General features: G+C 43.7%; 2 protein-coding genes across 3 annotated transcripts; both read left to right on the top strand.

The window, feature by feature from the left end:
* Nucleotides 1-1,258: 1,258 nt before the first annotated feature.
* LOC307242907 (AN1-type zinc finger protein 5-like) lies at nt 1,259-7,211 on the top strand. 2 transcript variants are annotated; one of them, XM_080017530.1, is made up of 6 exons: nt 1,259-1,272; nt 3,084-3,268; nt 3,427-3,571; nt 4,008-4,105; nt 5,061-5,174; nt 5,779-7,211. In XM_080017530.1, the coding sequence occupies exons 2-6, from the start codon at nt 3,112-3,114 to the stop codon at nt 5,925-5,927; spliced, it is 663 nt and encodes a 220-aa protein (XP_079873656.1). In that variant the 5' UTR covers nt 1,259-1,272; nt 3,084-3,111; the 3' UTR covers nt 5,928-7,211. The 2 variants fall into 2 exon arrangements, with proteins under 2 accessions (XP_079873656.1, XP_079873657.1); XM_080017531.1 differs by lacking the exon at nt 1,259-1,272 and adding an exon at nt 1,332-1,456.
* Nucleotides 7,212-10,886: 3,675 nt separating this feature from the next.
* tmc2a (transmembrane channel-like 2a) lies at nt 10,887-20,851 on the top strand (the record flags this gene model as incomplete). The annotated part of the gene is made up of 19 exons (XM_080017703.1): nt 10,887-10,927; nt 11,873-12,259; nt 12,357-12,512; nt 13,369-13,459; nt 13,770-13,851; nt 13,940-14,046; nt 14,185-14,283; nt 14,430-14,572; nt 14,765-14,912; nt 15,584-15,772; nt 17,252-17,431; nt 18,028-18,186; nt 18,296-18,424; nt 18,606-18,673; nt 18,974-19,213; nt 19,868-19,993; nt 20,181-20,259; nt 20,395-20,512; nt 20,616-20,851. 19 exons carry the CDS (start codon nt 10,887-10,889, stop codon nt 20,849-20,851), a joined length of 2,778 nt encoding a protein of 925 aa, XP_079873829.1.
* Between the last annotated feature and the right edge of the window lie 1,128 nt (nt 20,852-21,979).

Here is a 21,979-nt window from a genome sequence, read left to right as displayed (position 1 = left end):
TATTCAGTTACAAAGACGTTTAAGTTTAACAGACACACCTTTGCTATAACCACGGCCATAAGGTTATGTGTGTTTGCATGATATGACTGTTTGGTCCAGATAAAAGCAGCTGTAGACGTACATAAACTGAGATACAGCTTCAACAGGCTGCGCGCACCAGGAAACCACATGATTCAGTGACCATATATGGTCATTATTATTATTTCCCTGAGGTGTGACGTTGTCTTATCTCATATTCATTTAATACATGTAAATATACATTCCCCCAAGGCGTATTGCTTGTGTTATTATCTAATTAACTATAATCTACTTATAAAGGCAGGAATCTCTGTCTGTCTGTCTTTCTGTCTGTATTTCCTTAGTGCAATTTGGTGCAATTTGGACACGCAGCCCATGTTATTTTAATTGACTTTGAATGAACAAGCCAACAGCCCTTTCTGGCTGGGCCCCTTTGTGACATCGTCATCCAATTCCACCAAGCGGCGGGGGGGGGCTTTGTGACATCGTCATCCAATTCCACCAAGCGGGGGGGGGGGGGGCTTTGTGACATCGTCATCCAATTCCACCAAGCGCGGCGCTTTGTGACATCATCATCATAGTGAAGCGCAAGACGCACGCCTGCACATTATTCTGGTCGCTTGGTCTTTGTCGCAAAGTTGTCGTCACCTTTTGTTAAAACTGTGCCATTTTGAACAGGCATGCACTGGGAGGAATCTGTCTGTCTGTCTGTCTGTCTGTCTGTCTGTATGACTGCCTGTCTGTCTGCCTGGCCTGTCTCTTCGATTATCTGGACAACCGTTCATCCGATCTACCTCACACGCTGCGGGTGTATCGCCGGGGACGCACGGTGGTGCAGTGTCGAATTGGGTGCAATTTGGACAGGCGACACGTGCGTCATATTCAGAAACTTATAATAAACAGGGGTCCAGCGGAGGGGGCGGGGCTTCTCTTCAGGGCCTCTGCGACGGGGGTCACAAAGGAGCGTCTTTCCCCAGCTTCATCTTCCACCGTTGGAACACGGGACTGAAGCGTTGACATTTCCAGTTGGACTGCGCCATTTAAAGGCGTTGAATTGGGTTGAATAAGTGGGGGGGAAAAAAAATCGCTCGCAAAAAAAACCCCTAAATATAACAAAACAAAACAAAGCGTCGGCCAAGACTCGGACCCGCTTCGTCCAATCAGAGCGCGGCGTTCTGTGTGACGTCAGAGACTCCCCCCCTTTATATTCGGGCGCGCCGTCGCTCCCCGCGACCCCACGCAGAACGGAAGGAGGTGAGTGCGCCGCGAAGCGACAGCGCGACACATTCGGCTCCCACGGCGCGTCCGCGACCGAAAGACACACGCAAAGGAGCAAAAAAAAAAAAAAAAAAAGCTGAAAACAGAACGACAGCCGGCGGCAGACTTGTGCCCACGCCGCTGCTCTCAGCGTGGGGAGGCTTGGCTTTGTCGAGCACGGGTCGGTTAAACTGCCGATAAACTTGTTGTTTACAAGCCGAGTCGTGCGGTTCTTCTTGGCTCCTTGCGGTTGATAATCCCACTGTGTCGGTGGCCTTTGCCCAAGTTCGGGTTTATTTGGGGTTATTTTGTTTTCCTACGCCGTGGGAGCTTCGCCCGTGGACGGGGAGTTAGAACCGTGCGTCCCGACGTTAATAAAGTTGGCCCGACACTCGTTTGGCGTGTTAGCTTCCTCGCGTCCGAGCCGGGCTAACCGTCTCCCCAACGGAGCGTCAGCGTGATTTAGTCCCTTTTAAAAAAAAAGCTGCCGTTGCTCGTTTTGTCTTGTGTTCTCGTTGGCCACAGCGGGACGTACGAACCAGGGAACCAAACACAAAACAATGGACAAAGCCTAGCGGCTAGCATTAGCCGGCTAGGGCTAGCCGCTAACTCGTGAATCTCCGGCTTAAAACAAACTTTTAAACGTCCCAGTTGACATGATGGCTCGTGGTATCCATTTTACTTAAGCCGTTGTGCTCCAGCCATGTCGAGGGGGGACCATCGCTCGTGTTTGGGCTTTTGGGAGGCCGGTGTTCCGGTGAAGGAGCGTGCCGTGCTGCTAGCATGACTCAGTGGATCCACGGGGCGAAGGGAGCACGGCCCGTCGGTTGGAGGGATTTAACTCTTGTGTTTCCAAGCCTCTTCTCTGCCTCGGCACACGGATTTCGACCTCGGGGGTTGATAAAGTACTAACTCATCTTCTCCGTTTAGCCACCGCAAGCGTCACATGCATGTATGTGCTTATTTTTCTGAAACAGTTGAAAAGGCTATTCATATATGCCTCTTATTATGACCTACTCCTGGGCTGACTGCTGTAAGTACAGTAGTTTTGGATCCAGACCTGGATTTAAGTGGCCAGTCAGTAAAAGTGCAGTGAAATTCGGCCTTGTTCCTGTTTCCACATATTGAATTAAGGTTTCACAAATCTGAAATGATGTTTGAAATGCTCTTTAGGCTCTATTGTAAAGTAGTCCAGTGTGTTTACTTTTAAGTACAGTAGTTTTGATCCAGACCTGGTCTTAAGTAGTCTGTGTGTTAAAAACAAAACACAAACATTAAAAACATATCCCTGTTATTATCACTAATGCAATTAAGCTCCCCCCAGGCTGTTAAAAGTGGTTTCATGTCATTAACCTTTCGTGGAACAATAGATCTGTGCGCCAGGCATGGCGGTTGGCGGGTGTGTCACACTGCACTTTTAATAGGGCCCCGACTCGCTGAAAAGGAAGCCTGTTCAGTGACTTGTTGTGACGACAAAGGAGGGACGTTTCTGCCGAGGGGATTTCTGAGTGTCTTCCTCCAAACTTGGCCGACTTGGCTGCTGCATCTTTTTTGGCTTTACCAGTCCCTGCCAACTGGTTAACAAAGCAGAATTACAATCTGTACTGTGAAACCGCTGAAGTTGCCACTGTGAAAGTTGATTGTTTACATATGGTTAATCTACTGACTTTGGCCGGTGGTGTGCACGTTCAGGAGCCAATTTCTTGTTTAATCATCCAGTAAATAATCACCGGCAAATCTTGTTTTCTACTTGTCTGGTAATGATTCGGCTTAAAGCGTCTCTCAAAGGAGGTTGTTTGGCTCCACAGGTCATCTCACTGGGCGGCAGACTGAATTATGGCCCAGGAGACCAATCAGAGTCCGGTTCCTATGCTCTGTGCCATGGGTTGTGGTTTCTATGGCAACCCCAGGACCAATGGCATGTGCTCTGTCTGCCACAAGGACCACCTGTCTAGACAAAACAATGGAGGAGTGAGTTCCCTGAGTGCAATGGGTAGGACCTACTGTTCCTGCTATACCCACATTTTATTTACTATAATAGGTCAAATATCATCCTTTATATGAGGGTTTTGATTGTGTGGGTCCTTTCACCAAGGTTGCTTCTCCCATGTTGTCTTTGTTTTTGTCATGACCTGAGATTATATTCCGCAGGTGGCAACAGCGTGTCTATTGGCCCAACAATGGAGAACTCTCCTATGAAGGCGTTGGAAGCCACTTTAAATGCCGTTGCCGCGGCGGAGGTTGCGGCCGCTGAAGCTGCCGCCACCGCTGAGGCCGTCGCAACTCAGGTTCTCAGGTGAGTGGGTTTGATGAAAAGAGCCGACGCCAACATGTTTGAAGGTAAACCCCCCCGTTCAGTGAAAATTGAGAAAATACAAAGAGGTTGGCGAAGACTTTCTAAAGTTCCGGGTCAGTCAGTGGAGTGAGGTTGTTGGGAATCGGGACCGTCGTCCTTTTAAAAATTGAGGCGCAGAGCCCCTTTCAGCCAGTAGATGGAGCCGATTCACACCTAAAATCTAATGCCGTGTTTCATGAGGGAAGTCATTTCTGTCGCCGCTTCCAAAAACAGGTTCTTGTTTGCGGAACCTTTTTGAGAGCCGCACGCTTAGACTGATGTGGCCATCCTTGCTCACTTCCCTCATCCTGTCAGAACCTCTTGGTCGGTGGTGATTTTCAAGGCGGCCAAGCATACGTGATAAGTTATTAACGCGCATGTTTCCTTTCCATGACAGTGGCGAAGATTCCACTTCTGTGACGCAGCAGATGTCGACGCTAAGCCTCTCGAGCGAAGAGAGCGGAGCTTCGGTTAAACACGAGCAAGCAGAACTCGGTGGGTGCAGCGTATCCCTGTGGCGGGCGAGAAATCGAGACCAGCGCTTTCACAAATGGTTACATAATGGCCTGATCGCACGCGTTTGAGCCGAGGGGTGTTTTTGTTCTGTTTGTCGATTCGACAATCTGTGTGGTTCTATTCCAAATGAAAGGGGGAATTTTGAGCCAAGGTGAGAAATGTTGCAGTCGGGGAAAATCCATGTTCAGAAAGTAAAGAGCCACTCAAAAGATTTTTGATGTGTGTGTGTGTGTGTGTGTGTGTGTGTGTGTGTGTGTGTGTGTGTGTGTGTGTGTGTGTGTGTGTGTGTGTGTGTGTGTGTGTGTGTGTGTGTGTGTGTGTGTGTGTGTGTGTGTGTGTGTGTGTGTGTGTGCACCAGATCATACACATTGATTTTAAATATAACAAAAAATAAAGGATAACATTTCCATTGTGGTCCTCGTTTCCAGGAAAGATAAGCTATAAGTGCAAAGATGGCAAGACAAGTCACAGGTGACTAAGGTTCCTAAGGTAGGGTCAGATGACTGGATCAGGGCAGGTCTTGTGGGGTGTTGTTCCCGGTACGCAGTGGTTCGTAGTCCCCATTTTAATTCCTTGTTTTAGGGAGGGCCAACGTGAGTAGACGTACTGATCTACCAGTTGGCATCAAGCCAAAGGGTGAAATCAGCTGATCAGTGCATGGCTGGAATGAAAACATGGCGTTTTCACTTTCTGGACCTGGAATTGAAACAATTTAAAAAAATAAAATAATTCTTTATTTATATATTTTCATCTCAAATGGCTCTTCAATAGGCATTTTTTAATGCAACTATAATAGTGAGATGAATTAAGAATTTAATTATTTGAATGACAATTAAGCCTCAACTAAGATTTCATGAAAGTCACTGCCCCATTCAGGACTTTGTCACCTTACTAACTTTTGTTTCTTCTCCTTTTTCTCCTTTCACCCAAGCAGCGCCCTCAACCTCACAGCCCTGCACGGCGAGCGGCGAGGACCCAAAAACGCCCGAACCCCCAAAACTTAGAAAGAACCGCTGCTTTATGTGTCGCAAAAAGATTGGCCTTACAGGTATGTCTCGTGTCTGGATTACTGTTCTTTTGATCATGGGTTTCATACCTGAGTGAAGCCTTGTCAATGTGTTCATGTAAATGGAAATCTCGCCTAAAACAAATGTCTGATTTGTATTAAATTAAGTTAGAATTTATCTCAAGGTTGTTGGTGTAATGTAACTGGCTCCTCCAAATTTAAGGGGAATTTTAAACTAATGTGGGGAAATAAATCAGAATGAATTGGGTGAGTCTCAATCAGTTTGAGGAGAATCAATGATGTGGCCAAATTTTATATGTTCCCTGTCAATAGATTACTGTTCACTAGGTAGATCTGTAGTGTTACTATCATAAAATGTTGTTATACCTGTTTTTTTGTAATTTCCCTATTTTATAGTAGTTCCAAATGTAGCTCTATTTAAAAAATATCTTTTTTATTTTAACAAAATATGCAAGATGTATCTGAACTAACCCAGCTCTTGCCAGGGTGGAAGGTGCACTGGAGCTATTTTTTTGTTATTACACTACTAATTAGATGGAATTCAAATTTCGTAAATAATCATGGCTGCTCTACTTCCTGTCCCGTCGGCTCGGTTTGACTCACTCCGGCTCCTTGCGCGTTCCAGGTTTTGACTGTCGCTGTGGAAACCTGTTTTGTGGGATTCACCGATACTCGGACAAGCACAACTGCCCGTTCGACTACAGAGCGGAAGCCGCCGCCAAAATCCGCAAAGAGAACCCTGTGATAGTCGCCGACAAGATCCAGAGAATATGAGCGACGGGGGAACACACCTCGACCTCGAAGACCGAGGCCTGATCAGCGTTTTGGGGTTGGTCGGGGGGGGGGGGGGGTGCAGATGGTCTTTGGCCCAGCGTGTATCCTCAAGGACCCGTTTATGTTTTGTTACAGAATGGATTTGTTTTGTTGAAGTTGTATGAAATAACATATTTGGAATTGGGTTCTAAATTGATCTGGCGGGGAAGAAGAAGAAGAATTGAAACAAGTGTGGGGGAGAAGCTCCCGTCTTGGTCACCTTAGCTCCCGGAACGCTCTAAGGACCGCAGCCATGCCGCTTGCGACGCCGCCCCAGCAGGGGGCGCCCTCTGTTGGCCCGATCAGCAAAAGGGCTTTGGTTTCGTTCTTTTTTTTTATTTTTGTGGGTAGTTTATCTTTCCTCCTTCTCCACCCCCGAGGAGCCCGAGCAGAGTGAACGGTTCTTTTTAAGCCTCCCTACTTGACTCTGTAATATGATCTGACGGGGTCTTGATCTATCCCCTATCGACCCGTCTTGACTCTGGGACCAAGGAGACACACACACACACGCGCGCGTGATTAAATATGTTCTAATAACGCCTCCTTGCGGTTCTGCGAGCTCCGCCTCCTTGCTGTGTTTTGTGTTTGAGGCACCAGAAAAACGGCCTGCGCCCACCGTTTGAAATATTCTCCTGTGGATCGAGAGCTGAATGCCGAGCTGCATTTTTGTTTTCCAGTAACGTGGGTGCACCAAGCGTCAAAAAAAAAAAAAAACAAATAATCAAAATAAAACAAACCGCTCAACGCTGATGTATAATGTCATTAGACGGCATCGAAAATACTTTTTAGTCATGTTTTTTTTTGTGTTCTTTCTAGAAGATGGTGTGAATGACATGAAACATTGAGGCTGACTTTATTTAGGTGTATTTTCTTTTTTTTTTTTTTAGGGTTGGCTCCACTAATATTTTTTATCTTTTACCGGTTTGAAATACTTTGCGCTTTTGTTTCAGGTGTGAGCCGACGACTTTGTGTTGGAAGTGTTTGGATGTGTGTCCAGTGAATGTCTTCCGTCCTCAGGTGGACGGATGCCGCAGTGACTTAGTGAACGAGTGGTCAAAGATTTAAGATTTCTGTTTTGATATTTAATTTCTTGTGGCTTCTTGTTTATTTTTTATTTTTTGCCTCTATCTTAGTTATGCAAGTTTGTACAATAACCTTTATTTATAAACGGCAGTGCACATAATCTTCCTACCAAAATTACTGAATATTGCATCATGTAAATAAAACTTCAGAGATATAACTTGATATTTTAAGTTTTTTTATTTTTGTTCCTCAGCATCTTTAGACGCTCTTAAACAGCAGTCGTAGTATTTGTATTAAGTTTGCTCTAGTGGCGTATGCGCAGTCTCCTTTATAGGAATTTAAATTGTTTTATATGCTTTAGTGAAGTGTAAGATCTCAGAAAATGTACATATGGGAGGGGGGGGCGATTTAATAAATAAAATGCTGCTACAAAACTTCCCGCTGGCACTAACCCTGTTGACGAGCAGGTGGTAGCCTCCAATGGATTGACGTGAATAGTTTTTACAGAAGGGATTTGTGCCGCAGGCCTTTAGAGTACTGTGTCTGGGTATTTTTCTACTACAAATCTGATTTAATCCGAGCACTTGGGACTGACACTTTGTTTTTTGGTTCTTCCTATTGGATGTTTTTTTTTTTTGTTTTTTTTGTCCGCAGGAAAAGTAAAATTAAACTACTAACAGATTTTAAGGAAAGAGCAAACCACCCTGAAACAGTGGAACTCGTGGTGGCCAGGGTTATTTTTTAGTCAATCCTCATTTGAAAAGCTTTTCCCCAAAATGATATGCATGGTTCTGCTGTTTTCAGTGGGAGGACAATCGTGCAAATTATTTTAAGAAAACAATTCTGGCTTTAAAGTCAAATTGATCTAAAGTGCCGGATGACCCACAGGGAAATCAACACACTTCATAAAGTCAACAGAGATGAATGTGTGTGTGTGTGGTACAAATTTAGCTTTTAGTGAAATGCTAGTGTTCTGTTTTTTTTCACATTTTCCTGGAGTGTCCATGCTTCATGGGGCCTTTACGAAATCAATTTGATTTTATGACGGCAATGTCAAGTATGGTTTCCTGTCAGTAATTTTCGTCAATCATCACTAATGATAAATGTAGTAATTGCCTTGAAATGAAACGGTGCCATTAAGGGAAATTAGTAGATGGGTTCACGGCGAAGGCACCCAGCCAGGACTCATCATGGGAGGAGGCGTCGCACCGAGCCAGGGGCAGATGGGAAGCAGCAGCACGGCTTCCCGGAGGTCACACACTGTTTGATACTCCGCCCAACATCACCCAACAGCAGGATACACAACACCCGCTACAGAACAGATACAGTAGACACATCCATGTTTTATTTAATACATTATTTTAGTGTTGTTACTGGCCCGGGTATTCATCGTCTGTCCACACATCCGCCATCCATCCTCTGGATGGATGGATGGATAAACAGGTGGTGTAATCATCCCCGGCAAAAGAAAATGTTGGAGCAGCACACGGACAATAAAAGAAAGTCATACAAAGTTGTGAAATTATTTCACAATTTCATATATTCATATTACAGCCACCCCGGTCAAGCAACCAGAGGAAGAGTTCAGCAAAGTCTCACTGCAAAATGATGCATTCCAAAATACTGTATAACACCATAATCCATTTGGAAAATGATGATTTGGTTTATAATTCAGACCATATCTCGACCAAAAACAGCACACGACCATTAGTGGCAGATCACACGAGTGGCAAAGACACCACTTTGTTGTAGAGAGCGACAAGATGGAACAAGCCTGGAGCAGATGGACACAAGTCACGACAGAGGCTCTCCCCGTGTGTGTGGGGATGGGTGATTTACCTGTTGCTCGTTTATTGCTCTGGTGAGCAACAGGCGTACAGCCACCCTGATCCCACGCCCATTTACCTAGATCCAAGAAAGATGTGACTGCTTAGACCGCATCACCCTCGCACCACACCAGTGTAATATTGGCAGCAAGTTAACAGACAAACTGGGTTTTTGGGATTTTTTTCAGTGCAAGTTAAAAGTATTTTAAAGGTGTGATCCGTGTCTGACTTGATGCGGCTGACGACCGTGTAATGGAATGGAATTCAGCTCATGGAAGACGATCTCCCCTCTATTATTTAATGGGGATCGGGGTTAATTGCTGATCACATGCCTTTCAACACAACACAACACCACTGTCACAATGTAAAATTTTGTGTGTGTGTATTTTTTGATGTGGAATTTAAATACTGAGCAGCATGTAGGAGGGGGTGGTATTGGAGTTAAAAAACCAAAACAAGACAAAAGTGGTTGGTTTGTCGTTTCTTGCTGGTGGCCCCTGCTGGGCTGGGACAGAAAGGGAAACCTTAGTCCTCATTAAATGTTTAGTTTCGCTGCAGTGTGAGCTCCGGTGGCCGGACCAGTGAGAGTGTCCCGGCTCCTGATGCCCCGGGCTCCGGCTATTAGGCAGAACCGAGCACACCCACAGACAATATGCCTTTTAAATAAAAACAAATAAATACATAAAATAATAATAATAAAAATGATATCATGGAAATGTATTAAAACAGAATAGAAAGCAAAGTAAAAAAATAAAACAAAAACAAATCCAAATATTCACAAATAGCTGGAAAAAAAATACAGAACAGAAATGGTCAAGGGGAGGTTATTGATATCTATCTATCTGTCTGTCTGTCTGTCTGTCTGTCTGTCTGTCTGTCTGTCTGTCCGTCCGTCCATCCATCAATGTGTCGTGTTACCATCCTGGACAGTCTTGCCATGGAGCCACATGTGCAGGACCGTCACATGCAGCGGTCGTCATAGCGACAGGATTCTGAGTTACCCGGGTTGGGTGTTGGGACCAGGTGGAGGTGGTACAGGTGACCGGGGACCCAGCCTGGACCTGGGTTTGGTGCTTGACTACCCAACAGGACCAGAACCAGGTCATAAATTTGAATTCATCACCATGCCCAGAAAGAGTGAGATATCCAAACTGGAGGACGGTGAGTTCATCACCATATAGACTATTATATCATTATATCATCATATATATTATATCATCATATAGACTATGATATCATTATATCATTATAAATATAATGTCATCATATATTTGGTCTATCATTAGGACTATTAGGAAATCTGGAATTCTTCTGCAATTTCCTGAATTTCTCACACAGGCATTATCTTATCTCATCTTATATCTTTTTATTGTTGTTTTTTAATTGATTATATATTGACTCTATATATTGATTCTTTCCTATTTAATCCTAAAGTAATTGAGCACTTTTATTCAGTGATGAAGACAAGAAGTACACTGAATTACAATTTCGAGGCCGTTCTGAATTTAGGGGGACATTATAATAATATTACTAATAATATTAGTAAATTACTATATTTATATGATATAATATAATATGATATGATATGATATGGTATGATATGATATTATATTTTATTTTATGATATTATATTTTATGATATTATATTATATAACATTATATATTGTATTTTAATATATATTTTCAAAGCAAATGGCCCATTTTCATCTACTGCCCTATATTAATCTTGACCTGCTGAAGTACTGCGTAGTTTTAATAATGTCCTTTTTTGAATGTTAAAATTCACAATATTTCCAGTGTGTGTGTGTTTGTGTGTGTGTGTGTTGCCCGAGTGTCCATCTAATCCCCCTACGAACGGATTCAGTGCAGTCGCCAAGCACGGAAAGAAGAAACGTGCAATGAGTATTTTGGGATGTTTGCTGATGCGTCTGCTGTCCGGTGCGTGTACCTCCTCACAGTGGGGATCGAGGTCGACGGCGAACTGAGCGACAGCGACGGTGAGTGGATCCGAGCGGAGCAGTGTTTCAGGCAGCGGCGCGGGGAGCGCGCCGGGAAACGTTAAACCCAGACGATGGTCGACGGCGGCAAGGCCAGCGGTGGAAGTGGAGCAGAGTACGAGGGTAACAGTGGCGTTCCCTAGGAACACACAGCAAAAGCACGACGAAGACAGTGATCATCCATCGATGACAGGGATCCTCTGTATACTCAGGATTCAATCCATGAGTAAATAATTTGCAGTAAACAACAGTAAACACTTTTTTTTTTTAAATATATATAAATATCACTTAGAATTGTTTTTAAACCGGTTTTCTCCCTTTATTATCAGCGACGGGGCGGATGGGTGATGCTTGACAGACCCCATCAAACATCATAAAACATCATATTACACACAAATGATCACATTTTAATTTAAAATAATTTAAATTAAGTATTTATCTTTATGTGTTCGTACTCCCGACTCGAAATTGTGACGGTAATACTGTCATATTATTTTGTGGTATGTGCGATGCAACTTCCATGGCTTCATACGCACATGAAAATAAACAGTGGTCTATTGAAAAAGTCAAATAAAACATATTTTTATTCCCTTTGAATAACATTTTCACATCTCGTATAGTTTGTTGTTGACGGATTATTGTGTCTCCCGCGACTTTATAGACCTGCATCTTCTGCCTAAATCAGCGACTATCACTTTCCAGAGTATTATAGACTGTAGCAGGACACTGGATATAACGGGTACTTTTACTCGAAAATACTTTAAGTACATTCAACAACGAGTGCTGGTTCTTTCACTTGACCTGCAGTCATTCTGTGCCGGGGGTATCTGTACTTTTTTTGTGGTAAAAAGCTCTGGGTACTTCTCACAGAGGATGGGGGTCAGAGGAGAGGGCCCCGGAGGCCGCGTGGCGGACGGGGAGGAGGCGCCAGGAGTAGAGCCCGCGGCAAGAAAGCAGCCGGCGAGGAGGAGGAGGAGGAGGAGCAGGAGGAGGAAGAGGAGGAGGAGGCCCCCAGGGGACGCAAGGCGGTGAACAGGAAGAAACCCGCGAAATCACGCAGGGGCGACGACGACGACGACGACGACGAGAGCGGGGACGATGCTCCGAAGAAGAATCGAGGCGGAGGAGGAGGAAGAGGAGGGGGAGGAGGAGGAAGAGGAAGAGGAGGAAGAGGAGGAAGAGGAGGAGGAGGAGGAGGAGGAGCCAACAGGAGGAAAGGAGGGAAAGCCCAGGGGAGCGATGACGACGACGACGACAGCCCCGAGGAAACCAGGGGCAAGAAGAAAGGAGGGAAGAGGCAAAAAGAGGAGGAGGAGGAGGAGGAGGACGCCAAGGGGAGGAAAGGAGGTGGGAGGGGGAAGGACAAAGGGAAGGACAAAGGGAAGGACAAAGGGAAGGACAAAGGGGAGGAAAAGGACAAGAAGAAGAAGAAGAAAGCTGAAAGCAGGTACGGAGGGCGGCGAAGTGGGAAAACGATGACTTTCAAAAGTTGGTGTTAAAAAAAGTCAAATTTTTAACTCATCTCTCTCTCCCTCCCTCCCCAGCTCGTCTGACTCCAACACCAACTCGGACGAGGAGGAGGACTCCATGTCGGAGGGAGAGATGGCCCGGCTGATGGAGGAGGTGGAGGAGAAGAAGAAACTGATTGCCAACATCAGGACCAAACCGTGGCGGATGAGGAGGCGGCTCACGCACCTCAAGTAAACGATTTTATTATTACGGAGGTTTTTTTTATATTGGATTTCTGATAATCCACAAATATCTCACCATCCACAACCCTGTTTTTTTTTTTGTGTGTGTTGTGGTTATTCGAGCGATTTGCAAATTCACACAACTTACGCCGTAAACACATATTTTGATTTTTAAATAGAAAAAGTTATTTTACTAGTTTTATTGCTGTTTTTTGTGGACGTATTTGTTTTTGTCCAATCTCGTCACTCGCCGAAAAACGATAACCGCGCCCCATTCATCTGCATCTAACCGATCGCAACGCGGCACTGGCAAATCAAAATAATTAATTGGGAAATTACGAAATGAAAGTCCACCGACGCCTGTTTTAGCCTTGTTCCAGGACAGACAGTAATACCCTCGGCTCATGTTAGGGAACTCAGCTCGTGACTGCACCTCCCATTCGTGGATTTATTTCTGCAGATCTGCTGCGGTTGTGGGTTGGACAAAAGTCCACAAATAAATAGGGGGAAGTCACAAAGTCACGTGGATCCACAAACTGACAGGAAGCGATCCACAAATGGACGAATATGACTTCACATGTATTTGTCGGGGTGAAATTATTAAAAATTAAAACATGTGTTTACTATGTAAACACATATTTTATATTTAAAAGCCTATTCGCAAATCACTCAAATAAACCCAACACAAATTGAGAAATACATGTTTGTGGATGTTGAGATATTTGTGGATTGTCTTCCAAGTCCAGTAGAGACGTCCGTACATATGATCCGCTTTAGGACCCCAAAAGATGTGTTGGTGCCCGCAGCGACACAGCTACTGGTGTTTAACAGTCGTTTGATCTGTGACCTCGCCGTCTCCTTCCAGGGAGGCTCAGCAGTTCGTGGACAAGTTTGAAGGCGCCCTGGGCAAAGGGAAAGGCAGGAAGTGGTACGCCTACAAAGTGATGATGACCAAGGTCAGGACACATCAGCATAGGGCTTCCCTACAACAGCAGTCAGATGGGAGGGCCAGCATGGAGGCCATTTTGCCCCACCGCCCTTTAATTATGCCTGGGTTTAAAGCCAGCGCCATTGATGTTTTATTTCTGTTATCTTGTTCATGGTATGTTTCATATTGCACATTAGGAATTATTATACAGAGTATTGATGGAGCTCCAAATGGATTGTATAGAAATTATAACGCATTTCAAGACTATCTAACTGCACTTTTTTGTTGAAGATGTCTCAATCTATTTTTTTCACGTATTTTGTTGCTGCCGATGCCAGAAATGGATCAAGTTCCAACGGGACTTTGAGAACTTCCGCACGGCGTGCATCCCGTGGGAGAGGAAGATCAAGGAGGTGGAAAGTGAGTGTGCGCGCCGCCCCCACCCCCGCCCTCTCCGTGCATTAGCGCCGACGACCGCGCAACCACCGTGTCCTCACTCACACTGCAGGTCACTTTGGGTCGTCCGTGGCATCTTACTTCATCTTCCTACGGTGGATGTACGGCATGAACCTGGTGCTCTTCGGCTTCACCTTTGGACTGGTGGTAATCCCAGAGGTAAAAAAAAAAAAAAAAGAATTGTCATTGATATTTTTCCTTTTTTTCTTAAACTAATTCAATAAATTGACAAACCCTTTTAATCAATTAATTCATTAAAATTAATTAATTAAAAATGAAAAAAATTTGAATGCCCAGGTTCTGATGGGCCTTCCCTATGGATCCATTCCCAGGAAGACTGTGCCCAGGGCGGACCAAGCCACCGCTCAAGACTATTCTGTTCTCATGGACTTTAACGTATGTGACGACCGCGACTTTCACACTGCCCTTAGATATCTAAAACAGCCAGTGCGTTAAACCATCTCTGGTCGAAGAGCAAAGGCTAGAATACATTGAAATACCACCACAACCCGCTGAATCTGATCGGCGTCTCATTATTTCAGGGCTATTGCAAGTATTCTGTCCTGTTCTACGGGTATTACAACGACCAGAGGACCATTGGTTTGCTGAAGTTCAGGCTGCCCTTGTCCTACCTCATGGTCGGCATCGGCACCTTCGGCTACAGCCTCATGGTGGTGATCCGAACGTGAGTCTGCACCGGAGGTCCTTTCGGGTTCTTACCCAGAGTGAAGCCAAAAAGATATATATGTAATGAACGGAGCCGATGAGAAAGGCCTGCGGCTTTTTTACGTTTGCCGAACGCCCTCACTGTCGTTTGTGTGGATGTGAGGATTATAATCCAGCGTTTGCCGCCCGTCGCGCACGTTTTTGCGTCCAGGATGGCGAAGAACGCTGATGTGGGCGGCGGAGACGGAGAGGAGGGGGAGTTCACCTTCGCCTGGAAGATGTTCACCAGCTGGGATTACCTCATCGGCAACTCGGAGACGGCAGACAACAAGTACGCCTCCATCACGACCAGCTTTAAGGTGAGCACGTGCAGCTCATAGCCTCATATGGTTTGATGAGGAATGGCTTTCACGGTGATGAGAAATAAACAAAATACAAAATAAAATAAAAATATATATATATAATTTGACCACATTTTAGTGATATTTTCATTTATTTTAAACATTGTTATTTTATTGATTTATTTAGTACATTTATATATATGAATTGAAACTCCCTGACATGTGAAAAAAAACACCATCATTGTTTAAACACAGACATATACAGTATACATACATTATTTTTTACATTTTTATTTTTGCCCGCATTTAGGGCCATAATAATATGCCTGACATTTCAAAAAACTTTGACAATGGGCTTTACTGTCATGATGATTATTGTAAGACGCTTAGCTAAAACAAATGACATAAAAACAATAAATGACCAAAAACAGGCATAAACAACACAGATGGAATGGAATCCAATTTTGGTAATACATTTCTGTACAAATAGTTAGAAAAGTTTAATCCAAACCTCACATATTATTAAAGAATACAAACTTTTTGTGTGTTTGTTAAATATATTGATCGATTATCTGTATTTTGTACTGAATTGAAATTGTCTTTTTTTTTCTTCTTGTTGTTAAAATGTGTTACTGCACTGATTGATTTCTTTTTCACTGACCTCTGTGCTCTCATTCCGAAAAGCACAGGAGTCCATCGTGGACGAGCAGGAGAACCAGAAGGACGAGAACATCCACCTGCGGAGGTTTCTGAGGGTTCTGGCCAACTTCATGATCATCTGCAGCCTGGGAGGGAGCGGGTACCTCATCTACTTCGTGGTGAAGAGGTCGCAGGAGTTTGCAAACAGGGACGACCTCAGCTGGTACGAGAAGAACGAGGTAATGATGTCCAGGTTGTTATAATTATTGTTAAGATAAGATCATATAAAACTATCTTGATTCAGGTAATTCCGCTTGTTTTTATAATAATAATAATAATAATAATTATAATTATAATTATAGTGTAGTGTAAGTAATTCACAATGGGTAATGTATGGCAAAGCAAGGCAAGTTTATTTATAAAGCACATTTCAACAACAAGGCAAAGTGTTTTACATAATACATCAAAACCATTTAGACAAAATGCTAAAGAAACACATTATAAGAGGACAATGCATAAAGTAAAATATTAGAATACATATAATGCATACATTAAAATAATATAATACATAGAATGCATAAAGTAAAATAATAGAATACATAGAATGCATAAAGTAAAATAATAGAATACATATAATGCATACATTAAAACAATAGAATACATAGAATGCATACATTAAAATAATAGAATACATAGAATGCATAAAGTAAAATAATAGAATACATGGAATGCATACAAGTTACAGTGCAGTGCAAAAAATTAATCAAAGGAACCTTGTTTTACTCTAGGTTAACAATTATTTTGTCCATTCCCCGAATAGCATTTAACCGTGTCAAGATGATATCCTAGCCCCGGAGAACAGGTCTGGAGATCCCTCAGTTATCTGATATCGCTGTTTCAGATAGGTCAAAGCCGTTATACAGTGACAGTGCACAGCCACCCGTATTCGCATTTCAACAACAAGGCAATTCAAAGGGCTTTACATGAAACACCAGAAGCATCAAGGCAAAGTGCAAAAAAAATGCATTATGACAGGAAAGAACTCATTATAAAGTAAAAAAATAGGTACCTAGAATGCAAAAAAATCAAGTCTAAGTAATTAGCAGTAGTTAATGTAAAGTAGGTCATTTGCAGTAGGCAGTGTAAAGTATGTAATGTAAAGTAGATGATGCAAAGTAGATAATTTAGGTAGTGTAGGTTATTTGCAGTAAGTAATGTAAAGCAGGTAATGTAAAGTAGGTAATGTAGGTAATTTACAGTAGGTAATGTAAAGTAGATAATGCAAAGTAGATAATGTATGTAGTTTAGGTTATCTGCAGTAAGTAATGTAAAGCAGGTAATGTAAAGTAGGTAGTGTAGGTAATTAGCAGTAGGTAATGTAATGTAGGTACTTTAAAGTATGTATTGTAAGTAATTTGCAGTAGGTAATGTAAAGTAGGTGATGTAAATTGGGTAATGTTAAGCAGGCAGTGTAAAGTAGGTAATGTAGGTAATTTGCAGTAGGTAATGTAAAGTAGGTGATGTAAAGTAGATAATGTAGAACATTTGCAGTAGGTGATGTAGGTAATTTACAGTAGGTAATGTAAAGTAGGTAATGTAGAACAGACAGACATAAATTCAATGCACAGGTGATCCCGATAAAGTACGTGTTGTAACCTGGGGTAATGTCATGGATTCACGTCGTAATATGTCACTGTACTCGTGCGCTCGTGTCACAGCTGGAGCTCATCATGTCGCTCCTGGGCCTGGTGTGCCCTCCGCTGTTTGAGACCATCGCCGAGCTGGAGGACTATCATCCCCGAATCGCTCTCAAGTGGCAGCTGGGGCGTATCTTCGCCCTCTTCCTGGGGAACCTCTACACCTTCCTGTTCGCCCTGTTCGATGAGGTCAACACCAAGGTCAGTCGTCCGTTAAAGACCAACTTTGTGGGTTCTTTTGGTAAATGATAGTGGGTGCGTTCAGTATTTTCTTTTTTCATTTCCACATGTATTTTTAGTATGTGATGACAATACGTGCAATAACACCGGTATTACACTGTAACATACTGTAATACACTAGTTAGTACATAGTGATAATTCATATTTATAATTCGTACCCTATATGCCCATAACAACCATTTATCCTGTGCATTGTATCGCCTTTTGTATATTCTGTATATCTTTTTAAATATATGACAATTCTCTGTTTTCTATTGTATTTTTTGCCTATTTGTATATATTGACAATTGTTATTTATTTATTTCTTTTTAACTTCAATTTTTATAAAAATGTAATTTTATAATTTGTATTCTCCATTTTTACCGACTGTTGAGATATATATATATATATTTTTTATGCCAATTGTCTGTAGAGAAACGCACCAATCCTCACCAGAACAAATTCCTAGCATCTGCAGACGTACCCGGCGGAATAAACTGATTCCGATCCTGATTCTGAGCAGAAAAATAAAACAAAAACCCATTGGTGACCTCGCCGCCATGTTGTGTGGTTCTCAGCTGGAAGAGGAAGGGTCCATCAAGAACGCCTCCATCTGGGCCATGAAGGAGTACTACGCCAACTTCTCCATCCCAGGCAACGACACGGACGCCACTCCGCCCCCCATGGACCCGTCCGACGTCATCAGAGGGCCCTGCTGGGAGACGGCCGTCGGCATAGTGAGGACCGATCGCGTTCGGTGACGACCTCGTCGCCCTCGTTCCATCGTTTATCCGCCTGATCGTCCTCATCCCCCCCTTTCCTCCGTGTGCTTGGTGCCTACCTCAGGAGTTTGTGAAGCTGACGGTGTCGGACATCCAGGTGACGTACCTCACCATCCTGATCGGCGACTTTGCCCGGGCCGTCATCGTCCGGTTCCTCAACTACTGCTGGTGCTGGGACCTGGAGGCTGGGTTTGTACGTTGACGGCCAGATCAAACTCAGTGTTTCCCCCGGAATTATTATCATTATTATTATGACCCTAACCCTAACCCCAGTTCAAGGTTGTTTACAAGAGATTTGTGTGAAATGCGGTATATTACCGCGGTCGCTTTTTATTATTTATTTATTATTTATTATTTATTATCTGTATTTCCAGCCGTCATACGGAGAGTTTGATATCAGCGGCAACGTCCTTGGGTTGGTCTTCAATCAAGGAATGATTTGGTAGGAACTCCCCTGAATTGTACATACTCAATAAACATTAAATGTTTACAAAACCCGCATGGTGTGCGTAGACAGTCGTTACGTCTCGTTGACGCATGCGCTTAGGGATCGACGGCCATTATTGGTGTCGTGAATTCATTATAAATGTGAGGCTGGCTCCCACCAAAGGGTGTATTCGGGGTAATGGTATTTAGTACACGCTATGTGACCCAATTACTCACGATTAAGTCGAGCGACGTCGCTGTGCACGGCGTCCCGTGCACGGGCGGGCGCCTGTGTCCTGCGTCCCGTACACTCCAGGATGGGGGCCTTCTACGCTCCCGGGCTGGTCGGCATCAACGTGCTCCGCCTCCTCACCTCCATGTACTACCAGTGTTGGGCCGTCATGGCCACCAACGTGCCCCACGAGAGGGTCTTCAAGGCCTCCAAGTCCAACAACTTCTACATGGGTCTCCTCCTCCTCATCCTCTTCCTGAGTCTTCTGCCCGTTGTCTACACCATCATGACTCTGCCGCCTTCGTTCGACTGTGGACCTTTCAGGTATTCTTCCGAAATGAATACATATAGCCACGCTAATATTCAGCATGATGATGATGTGATGATTACGGAAGCGTATTGCATTCACTTGAGAAAAAAAAACAAATATCCCTGTTTTTTCTGAATCAATGAGATAATCTTTCATGAAACAAATGATTCTGCTCTGTTTTTTTTCCAAATTAACGAGATCATTTTTCATGAAAAAAAAAATTCTGCTCTTTTTTTCCGAATTAACGATATAAATCAGAAAAACAGGGCAATTTGTTTGTTTTTCTCAAGTGAATGCGATATTCTTCCATAGACGATGATGATGATTATGATGATGATAATGATGATGTTTGAGTCTTTGAGTCTTTGAGGTTTTCTGGAGCGACATCTAGTGGCCTTTAGCCGAACTACGGTTTAAAACACTTCCACATCGACTTCAAGGCGCGGCTGTAATGGTTCCTGCTCGGTGGATAATTGCCCCAATGTTCCTGATTGGCCGTCAGTGAGATAGCTACAACAATTAAAAACATTATTCAAGAAAAAGAGCTCCCCCTATGACAGTATATAATGGGAGTACAACCTGTATCTTGCATGAGTGGTCTCCAATCACAAAAACACACAGCTGTCACCATGTGCCTTGTTTTTTTATTTTTCCTGATTTCTTCTCAGTGGGAGGGCAAAGATGTTTGATGTCATCATGGAAACCATTGACCTGGACCTTCCGGCCTTCATGGGAACGCTCTTCAGCTACGCAGCCAACCCTGGTCTCATCATACCGGCTGTGCTGCTCATGGTGTGAGTAAAATGCACATTAAGCATTCATCAAAAAAGCACATCCGTTGATGGACAAATTCAGGAAACCATGCACTTTACCACATGTTATGTGCATAGGAAGCTGTGCCATGTTCCTTCTATGGGACATACATTTATATTTGTTTTTGTTGATTTTTTTTTCTAACTCTTCTGATATCCGTCCACGCAGACTGGCCATTTACTACCTGAACTCGGTGTCTGAGGCCTACCAAAACTCCAACATGGAGCTGAAGAAGAAGATGCAGATGGTGAATAGAACGGCACAGGACGACATATCAGTCACAATCGCCGTAGAATGCAAATAATTATTTACACCCCAACCCATATCTCTCTCTCTCTCTCTCTCTCTCTCTCTCTCTCTCTCTCTCTCGCTCGGCCTCCAGGCCCGGGACGAGGAGAAGAACCGAAGGAACAACACGGACAGCACCAACCAGGTGATGAAGGACCTGGAGGACCTGCTCCCCAACCGCTCCCTCATCCCCCCTGCGCCTCCTGAGCCGGGTGGGTACCAGGACCGGGCCCCGCGGGGTGCCCTGCTCCGCTCACTGGCCTTGCTGTCGCTCCCGGGTGCAGTGTGTCGTCGATTAAACCTGTTTCCTCTCAGCAGAGAAACCGGAGCACGAGGCCAAGCCGACCAAGGTGAAGCCAGGGGCGGCGGGTAAAGGCGTCAACCTGCAGAGGGACGTGGCGCTGGCGTCGGCCAACCCCAACGCCCGGGGGCCTGTAAACCGGCCCCCGGGCCCCAGGGGGCCCGGGCTGCTGCCCGGGAACGGCCGTCAGCCGTCCCCGGGGACGGGGCCGGGGAGGGGCAGAGGTAGAGGAGGGCCCCCGCCACGATAAGCCATGAAGGGAAGCGGGAATTTAAACTTAAAACTGCACCGTTTCAAATTCAGCTAAAGTGATGTCGTTGTTGGGTAAATACATATTAGTGAAATAATTGATGAATTAAATTAAATTTAACTCATTTAATCAATCACGTTACATTGAACACCCCTTGGCCCTTGATATTTGATGTAAAATAAATGTAATGTTCTGTCATTACAAATCCCTATTTTGGATTATATTGGCTCACATTTACCATATAGCTTGAATGGGCTTGAACATTTCAGGTATACGTATTTCCCCTGTCTTTTAATTTTTCAAACAGCCCGAAGATTTTTCTGATATTTCATATTTAATTTGTATGTCGCGCTTTTTATCTTACTTTGAAATAAAGTTGGACAAATTTAATAGCTTTTAGCATGAGGGGTATATAGGACAACTAGAAATTCAGTAGGACTGCACCCTACACACTTAAAGCGTGGCAGGAGTCAAACCCGCGCTCAAAATAGGAGTAAAAGCATTGAAATAAAAATCTAAAAACAGATTTTAAAAACAGAGAGCAGGTTAAAAACACTATTTCAAACGGGTTGATTATTCACTGAAATGAAGTTGCAAACATACTGGTTTTGGGGCCTGGATTAAGAGGTCGTGTGCGTCGGGGCCCTGCAGATCTTCTGGGGGTGTGTTTGGAGGTGTGTTAGAATAACTCAACGCTGCTTCTTTCTTTGTTTTTGCCCAAAACACAGCAGAGCCGTCAGACTGGTCCCGGATCAAATCAGAGATCACGTGTTTTGGTCCCGGGCCGTTGAGGCGTTGGTAAACCAGCAGCAGTATCTAGTGAGACGAGAGCAAAAACAATAACAGCATAAAAGGACAAATTCCTCTCAAAGTCCCTAAAGACGTGATTTATAGGCACTTTTTTGAGTGTCAGTCCTTCTGTGAGAGATCCACGGTGTCTTTACCAAAGGGAACAATGCAGAATTTCAGGTTTGGTCTTGTGCAGCCATCACGAAAGAGCAGCTATCACTGTCTTTAGTTTACCTGATGCGTGGATAATAATAATAATAATAATAATAATAATAATAATAATAATAATAATAATAATAGTAACAATAGTAATAATAATAATAATTGCAAAAATAAAAA

This window comes from Zeus faber, assembly GCF_960531495.2.
Source record: "Zeus faber genome assembly, chromosome: 17".
Taxonomy (NCBI): domain Eukaryota; kingdom Metazoa; phylum Chordata; class Actinopteri; order Zeiformes; family Zeidae; genus Zeus; species Zeus faber.
This window is presented reverse-complemented; position numbering and strand designations above follow the sequence as displayed.